Raw genomic sequence first — 8023 nt, forward strand, 5'->3', positions numbered from 1 at the left:
TATCCCTGACCTTCAACTTGGAGAAACTTTAAATGGAACTGCTGAGAAATACATCAATTTAGACTTGAGACTTTAGATGTGCCATTTGACCAATTTCAAATGTTCTTCTAATGCACTGGGAAGTGCCTGAGAACTACACATAAATCACATGGAAACACAGATTTCACATGGGTAGTTTATTCCCAATACAGAAAAACCATGTCAGTATCACACTTTGCACAGCAAGCTACAGCGGGCAAGAGCCCATCTACCCAACCAATCCCTAAAGAGTGGTGCTTGCTTCTTTTTCATAGTGTCAGAAGAGAACATCCTCTGCATCAACATTTCTGACCAAGAATCTGTTATCTATAACCTTATCCTCACCACTGTACATCTTACAGACCCAGGCACTCCTTTAATAACAAAGAAACTAAACAATCACAGTTTAAATAGAACTTCCAAATAGAGTTAAATAGTTCAGATTCTGCAGTCAGTCCTTCAAAGTAATGTTTCTAAATCACAAATGAAATATTTACAGCCACTTTTTGATCTCATCAAATCTACGTTCTTAAAAAAATAATGCTTGAAATGACTGAAAATCAACCTTTTCTTTCGCCTCATCACTGACTGTTGTCAAACTTAAAAGCTCATTGTGATCCCTTCACTGCTTGAGCCGTGTGAAACCATTGGGTGCACAAGATCAGGACGTCTTAACCGCCTGCAAAGGGTTAAAGTTCTGGTCTTTGGAGAGATGAGATTTGATCTCTGCCCCTCATTGATTTAGTAGGCATAACCTATGAACCGCATCATACATGATGTCATGTCTAGATCATGCTTTTTGGTCTCCTCATTTTGTCCCTTTATTTCTTGTAACTAGTTTCCAAATCACCACAGCTCAATTTCACATCTTCATCCACTCTTCTATAAGCTGATCAAGATGTGAACTTCAGGTTGTTAATACCATGAACAGAACTTGGAGCAAAGAAGAAATAGGAATGTCTGGATGAACTGGAAATATTTTTTATGAAAACTTTATGAGTAAAATGGAAAAAAATGTATGTAAAATAATTATACACGTCATCAAGAATACTTGCAAAAGGCAACCTGAGGTCTGTGAAGAACATCAGAAGCACCATGACGCCAACCTAAGCAGAGAGTATAGATGAGATAAGCTCTTTAATCAGCTCTCCAACCCCCTGTAGGCTGGTTAGTGCACTGGTCTGTGATGCAAATGCAGGGGGGCAAATGATAAAATGAACACAAAAACCACAGGGGATAGATGAATTGTGAAACTGAGGGATAACGAGTAAGGAGAGAGAGAGGAAGAGAGAGAGAGTGAGAGAGAGAACAGGTGACAAAAAGGTAGTCAGAGTGCCAACAGGGGCCGACGAAGGCCCTTGGGGGTGTCTGACAGACGCCTCCCCCCCTTCAGGTGCCGTCAATCCTGCTTGGGGCTCCCTAAGGCTCGGAGGCGCTCCAGCAGGGGAGGATGAGAGTAGTGCCACATGGAGAAGAGCCAGTCAGCCACGGGGAAGCCCAGGTTGTCCTTGTTGAGCTTGATGAGGGCAGAGTAGAGCTCAGTGGCCCGGTTCATCCCCTTGGCGAAGGCGTCCGCCTGGAACTCGAACCGGCGGCTCAACACCGTCAGGCAGAAGGACAAGAGCTAACCGGAGGACACGCACAAGGGAGGAATCACAACAGAAATAAGCTCCTAATTCCACAATAGCAGCTTCACTTGCAGTATTTCAATGTTTGTACACCCTCAATTTATATAGGACTACAGTTAGCACATAACAATCTTATTATTTAAATTGTTGAAAGACCACATTTTACTGAATCACAGTTTACCTCATTATACGGGGAGAATATGAACTGGAAAATGATCATGAGACCAATTAGGGTGGGCTGGCTGTCATGGAAACCGAAGGCAAGGAAGAGCTCTTTCTGACCAATCAGAAGTGCAAACAGAGCAAAGCATAGGAAGGAATTCATCTGTAAAAAAAAAATAAAAAAAAAATGATGAGACAACTGTCCATAATTTCATAATAAACATCTTAAATTGTATGATTATCGCAAACATGGTAACTATCGAACACATCATCATTACTTTAAAACCCACCTGGCTAATAAGTATATTCTTCACAGTGTGACCCAGTTTCCAGTGTCCAAGCTCATGTCCAAGAACTGCAAGAACTTCAGGGTTGCTACAACCTTGCTTCTTGTTCTGGATTAAGACAGACAGAAACGACAGTCATCAACTGGTGTTCAACATACATACATACCCACTGCAATGACAAAACAACAACGTACTTAATGAACCTTCAAAGAATAAAATCCATAGTAAGCAGAGGAGTATAGGAATTGACCTCTAACCTTTGGTTTGGCATTGGTCTCTTCTGGCACAGCATTATCCTTTCCTTGATCACCATCTGCTTCCCCACCTTGATTGAGAGGAGAGTAATCCTCTAGAAGTGTGTCGAACAGCACAATGCGCTTATTTTTGAAGAAACCATAGAAATAAGCGTTGCTGTGGGAAGAACGCTTAGAGCCTAAAAGGGCAAAGAAAATAACAGGTTTAAATATAAAACCAGGAGTAAAGTAAAGTCATGTATACATTATTTAAAAATGTACAGACTAAGAGAGGCCAAACAAATACATGGTTTAATTAACATGCACTTAGATATGCTGATATTCATCATAGAGACTTTCACTGAAGTCTATAACTGTACCTTCTACAACATAAACTTTAGTCAGAGGGAAACTGATGGACTTGGCCATGCTTTCAATTTCCTCTTTCAGCTCTCCCTCTGGGAGAGGAGTAAACTTATCAAACAGTGGGGCGATGTAGTCAGCATAGATGGTTACCAGCACCTGAATGCAGGATAGGTGGAGGAAAAAATGAAGGAAGCATGAGGACAACAGTGAAGCAAAAGAAACAAAGATGAACAAAAAGAGGTAATTATACTGTACATCATTATGAGATTAACTTATTTTAAATAGGAAGCCAGCTAAATACATATGTAGCTCACAATTTTACTGAGATGACAAAGAACGCAACATAACAATACTGTAGCTCAGTATTGACTACCGGTTCATGTACAAATGAACTGTAAGTGAGTCATGATTCCGAAAACAGAATATGGATAATTTGACCGATCCAATCCAATCCATCCAGACTCTTAACCATAGAAGCATTCATTCAAACATTTTCTATACACCAAAGTGTAAGACTTTTTAAGAAACACTGACCAGAGACACAATCAAGGTGAAAAGCCAGGCATAGATGAAAAAGTAATCCCCTCCCATCTTAATGATGTGTAGTAATAGCGAGGTGACTGGCAGTAAGATACACTGGGTCACCAGAAACTTCTTCAGGGCATCCTTTAAGAAGAAACCAAGGGTCTAGGGAAATGGGAGATTCATATTTTAAGGACAAATACTTAAGTGCGCATCAAAATGTGTAACTAGTTTAATTAGTTAATTAAGATTCAGGTATTGAAAACATGAAAATTAAAAGCTTTAATTCACAATGGGTTCATTTGAAATGTAATAATGGTTATTCAGAAACAAATACACTGTTAGCTTGATATCCTTTTAATGTAAGAAATATAATACAACAATTCCTAACCTGCTGGTTAAATCCATGCTTCTCCTCAATAACAAAAGTATTGTAGAGGCTCCAGGGAAGGCCTGTGAAGGCACTGAAAAGGGTTGCTAGCATTAAGAAGACCAAGGACTGGGTAATCTGAAGAGAATGTGACATAAGGTAATCAGACAAATAGTCTATAATAATTAAAGGCAACTGTAAAGTAATACATGGTTTTCTAGAACAGACAAAACCACCACTCATTTACAGTATATTAAATGAGACTATAGTCATTACCTACATGAGAGGCCATGATAACTGAAGGTTTTACATTATTCTTGAAAATCATTTTTGGGATATTATTGAGGAATAAATTACAATATGGCCTCCTGATTAAGGCAAGTGGCAATGCTGAGAAGACAGGCAAAGGCAAACCTCATATTCTGCACCCAGGCCAAAGTGTGCAATCACAGATCCAGAAATACGCCAGAGTAAGGGAATTCCACCAAGCACAAGAATCATCTACACACAAACACAAAGGTGCACCACTAGTGAGAAACAAACTGTGATGTTAAGTTAATAATGTTCAGTCTCTGTGATCCACAAACACAGACATCTTGACAACTATTCCTGATGTATCCGAACTACCAGAAACACCAGCAATGTCATCGCAGGGAGTCCAGCTTTTTATTTACTCACCGTACCCTCAGCCTCTGAATAGAGTCCTGACCAGAAACCGAAATTGCTTTTATCCAGTTGATACAGACGGGACTTCTCAAAGGTTTCTGCATCCATGATCTTTCCCAACTCATGGGGTACGTGTGTTGTTGTCCGGTACATCCTCCGCTACAGCGAGCAAAGACAGACATTATTAAAACGGATATAAGACCAAATGCACTTTAATCGGTGTAACGTTTTTGTAATCAATCCCAATGTAAGTTGACATCTCCAGCAGGGTAGCAAACTATGCAGAGGGGGAGACAAAACAAATTTCGTGCCCATCAGTTAGACAGGCATTACATAAACCTGTGTGCGGAAGGTTAAGTTATCAGAGAAGTTAACTTTAGCTATCAAAAGTGACGTTAGATTGCACAGTAACAAAAACCTATCGGCTAACGTGCAGCTATTTTGACATCTATGAGCAATTACACTTACTTGTCTGAAGGCAAGATAAGCCTCCCAAAGATAGACTGCCCATGAGAACAACAATACAGCATAAAATATTTTACTCTCCACTGATAGCTCCATTATTGTTTGCAGCATTGTTGAGATCATAGCTAGCTAGCTGGGTGCTAGCTTGCTGTCTGATCAAGGTGGTGTTGCCAAGCGTCCCGCTGCAAAAAGTGGCTCCTGCTCTTTATCAAATAGACAATGTTTTTAGATTCATTAAGATAACGTTTACAGTTGCGTTTTTAAGTTCACCAATATGCTCATGAGTTGTGATGTAAGGTAAGAGACCCACAATGACAACTCATGCTCAGAAAGAGTACTTCCTGCCGCTGTTACAATCTACCCACGTTTGCGCAGCTGTGAAACGTCTCCCCCCAGAAACACGTACGGGCTACCATCGTCTATCGACAGTTCCTATAATCATCCTTGTCAAATGTAGGCTAAGTAGACTATTTTGACACAAAATAGGTTATAAGCCTATAGGTTAATGCGATTTCGTATAACATTTGGTAAGTTAGTTTCTCTATAAAATGCAATTCACTGCGGTGTTATGTCTGATAGCATTTTAAGCAAAAACAGACAGCGCAGATTCATCTAAAAAATAGGCCTAGTTTTTTTCTTTTTTGTTACAGAGTATTATCACAACTGTTTGATCAGAAAGTCTGCCAAAAAACAAAATTAAGTAAAAACCACATTGCCCCTTACAAAAACAATTAGGCCTGTACTACGTAGGCCTATGCAAGTGTCAAAACTGTTGTGGAGGAATTATTTGCAGTTCTTATGCAGAAAAGACAGTATTTTGGACATTAAAATAATATTATAACATATACCTATCTTAAAACATTAGCTATATTGTAATGCACAGCCTATTTGTTTGTGCAGTTGTAGTTTGTAAAGATCATAAAGATGTGTTTAAGTTCAGCCTATAGGCTATCATCAGTTTTTCCCCCTTATTATAGGCTACTATGCATGCTATGAACCATGTTTGAGTCACAAAACGTGGTACTTTGGGGTTAACTGTAACCATTTTCTGAGGCTGTTGAAAACGCACCAAATCACACAATGTGGTCGTTGTGGGTGTCGTGGGTTGTAATAAAGGTTGTCGACGATCAAACTGACTACTTTTTTTCATTCGTTTTAAGAGTTTAAAAGAAGAATTTCTAGTTGTCTTGCCAATCGCGCTCATAGTAGTCTATCCGCTGACGTCGGGTCCCGTAGCAACACAGTAGGCTACAGTATGAGGCTGCTGAGCCTGTCTTGTTGGCGGTTGGAGGGATTGTAAGAAAAGTTGTAATTGTCAAATCGACTCGTTCTTTTTTATTTCTTCATCTGAAGAGGAGGAGAAGAAGGATTGGCAGCGATTGCGGCCGGGGCAAAAGTATAGTGTGGAGAAACCAGGTCCGCAGAGGTACGGCTCGCCAGCACCTGGGCTACCTTGTTGAGTTTATTATGTGGTGTCAAAACCGCAAGGATGTTTTTCCCCCACAGTATATATTTTGGCAGCAGCTGCCGCCAAATTCGCCAAATTCTACCCTCCTGCTTGAATCAGACCGTCATCCGCACACAAGGATGTTTTTGACAGTAGGCTAGCCTATGTTGGCAGCAATTGCTAAATTCTATCCTCCTGCTTATACCCAAGCTAGAAGAAAACCAAAAACTCTCCTCTTAAACTCTTCAAATTAATTTTAAAAGTAGTCAATTTGATTGTTGACGACCTTTATTACACGCTACGACACCCAAAACGACCAAATTGTGTGATTTGATGCACGTTTTAAACGGCCTCAAAAATGGTTACAGTTAACCCCAAAGTACCCAAAACGTTTCTCTCCTTGCATAGTCGACTGCTATGCTATGCTATTTCCACTCTCAACCATAGCTCTCAAGTCAACTGCTTTTGAGGTAATCACGCGTGTGCACATCGTTTCTATAGTTACATACAACATCACAAAACATGGATGACAATGCAACCACTGAAGAGGTATTTGAAGTCTTAATTGTCTATTTTCTCCCATATCTTACCACTGCAGATTAATGTGGCATTGTTCTCAACCATGGTATTCTACTCTTATGTGTTCTCAGACCGGCTTTGTGGTGGATGACATCACTACAGTAGTTACAGAAGTAGGTATTTTGTAGAATGTCCTAAAAACGTAATCAGCATGCAATTCTATTCAGAATATGAAAATGACTACATTTTGTGAGAGGGGTTCATTTCGGACTGGCTTTCAGTGTATAAATACCAAATTGATAGCTAATGGACAACAAGGATATTTCTGAATCACTTGGCCAAATCCTAGCTCTTGTGATTCTGGATGCAGCTTGCCAGTCACCTGCTAAGCATGCGCCATTCCTTACAGGACCAAAATCAGTGTACACTGATATCTTTGCTTACTTGACCTCAGGTTGTGGAGACTACCATGGGGAACAGTACCTACCAGCAAAGCCGCGTTAATCAGTGGACCTCCAGTGTGGTGGAGTCAAGTCTGAGTCAACTCACCAAACTAGGAAAATCTTTCAAATACATAGGTTTGTTACCATTGTGCTTTTTGAGACAAAGTGGTCCATATACAACAAACAGCCTCTTTACTCAAAATGAATAAATGTTTGTTCTAAGTTTCCTTGTGAAAAAGGTACACACATACTGTACATACTTGAATAAGTGTTTAGTTCTTATAGATTATGTTAACAGATACAGTATATCCTACATCACAACCCTATTGTCCCCTTTGCATACTATATACATAGTGACATGCATCATACTGCAGAAAAACGGGGCTGGTCTTCATACAGCAAGTTCTTGTTTCTGGGACAATTCCACTGATGGTGAGTTGGTCTGCTGCTGAAGTAGGCCTTCCTAAAACATTGTCCTCAGTCATTAATTAGTAAAAGCCTGCAACGAGCACAGTGAAGGTTGTAATGTGTATTTTGTTAAGCAATGTAACAATGAGTTTATTTAGTTGACAAGGACATAATTCTCTTTCCACATGTGTTCCCCAGGAAGCTGTACTGTGAGATGGGAGAACAAAACCATGTACTGCATTGTTAGTGTCTATGGGCTGGCTGTTTAGATGGAAACAATCTGGATTGTGATGATACTAAGTGAACATCTAATCCTCACAGACAAAATATATTTTGACCAGTCTATTTTAATAATAAAACACTTGTGTAATCTAAGCTTTGTACGTCTTGCTTGATATGGAGAAGGTGAGTTTCCAGGGAAAGGGAAAAGAATGGCAGGCTGTCACTGACCTTTTGTAACCCCAAAACATGGAAATACTTCATATTGTT

At 39.8% G+C, this 8023-nt stretch overlaps 2 protein-coding genes across 2 annotated transcripts; one reads left to right on the plus strand and one right to left on the minus strand.

The window, feature by feature from the left end:
- Positions 1 to 983: 983 nt before the first annotated feature.
- zmpste24 (zinc metallopeptidase, STE24 homolog) lies at positions 984 to 5096 on the minus strand. The gene is made up of 10 exons (XM_062522697.1): positions 4721 to 5096; positions 4265 to 4411; positions 4001 to 4087; positions 3608 to 3724; positions 3229 to 3381; positions 2709 to 2850; positions 2353 to 2528; positions 2099 to 2203; positions 1828 to 1971; positions 984 to 1642 (listed from the first exon to the last, which is right to left on the minus strand). The coding sequence occupies exons 1-10, from the start codon at positions 4838 to 4840 to the stop codon at positions 1418 to 1420; spliced, it is 1416 nt and encodes a 471-aa protein (XP_062378681.1). The 5' UTR covers positions 4841 to 5096; the 3' UTR covers positions 984 to 1417.
- A 1535-nt stretch (positions 5097 to 6631) lies between these two features.
- LOC134067769 (dynein light chain Tctex-type 1-like) lies at positions 6632 to 7903 on the plus strand. Its single transcript, XM_062523200.1, has 5 exons — positions 6632 to 6713; positions 6815 to 6856; positions 7138 to 7261; positions 7481 to 7558; positions 7733 to 7903. The coding sequence occupies exons 1-5, from the start codon at positions 6687 to 6689 to the stop codon at positions 7801 to 7803; spliced, it is 342 nt and encodes a 113-aa protein (XP_062379184.1). The 5' UTR covers positions 6632 to 6686; the 3' UTR covers positions 7804 to 7903.
- The last annotated feature ends 120 nt before the right edge of the window (positions 7904 to 8023 follow it).

The sequence above is a fragment of the Sardina pilchardus genome, chromosome 20 (genome assembly GCF_963854185.1).
Source record: "Sardina pilchardus chromosome 20, fSarPil1.1, whole genome shotgun sequence".
Lineage (NCBI taxonomy): Eukaryota > Metazoa > Chordata > Actinopteri > Clupeiformes > Clupeidae > Sardina > Sardina pilchardus.

Bases quoted from the DNA above. Each gene is read 5' to 3' on its own strand.
- zmpste24 (XM_062522697.1), bottom strand. From the start codon at position 4,840: ATGATCTCAACAATGCTGCAAACAATAATGGAGCTATCAGTGGAGAGT. The intron at 4,088-4,264 runs GTGAGTAAATAA...GTTTGTGTGTAG, and splicing joins ATTCAGAGGCTGAGGGTACG to ATGATTCTTGTGCTTGGTGG. The intron at 1,972-2,098 runs GTGGGTTTTAAA...TTTTTTTTACAG, and splicing joins AGAATATACTTATTAGCCAG to ATGAATTCCTTCCTATGCTT.
- LOC134067769 (XM_062523200.1), top strand. From the start codon at position 6,687: ATGGATGACAATGCAACCACTGAAGAG. The intron at 7,262-7,480 runs GTTTGTTACCAT...CTATATACATAG, and splicing joins AAAATCTTTCAAATACATAG to TGACATGCATCATACTGCAG. The intron at 7,559-7,732 runs GTGAGTTGGTCT...TGTGTTCCCCAG, and splicing joins CTGGGACAATTCCACTGATG to GAAGCTGTACTGTGAGATGG.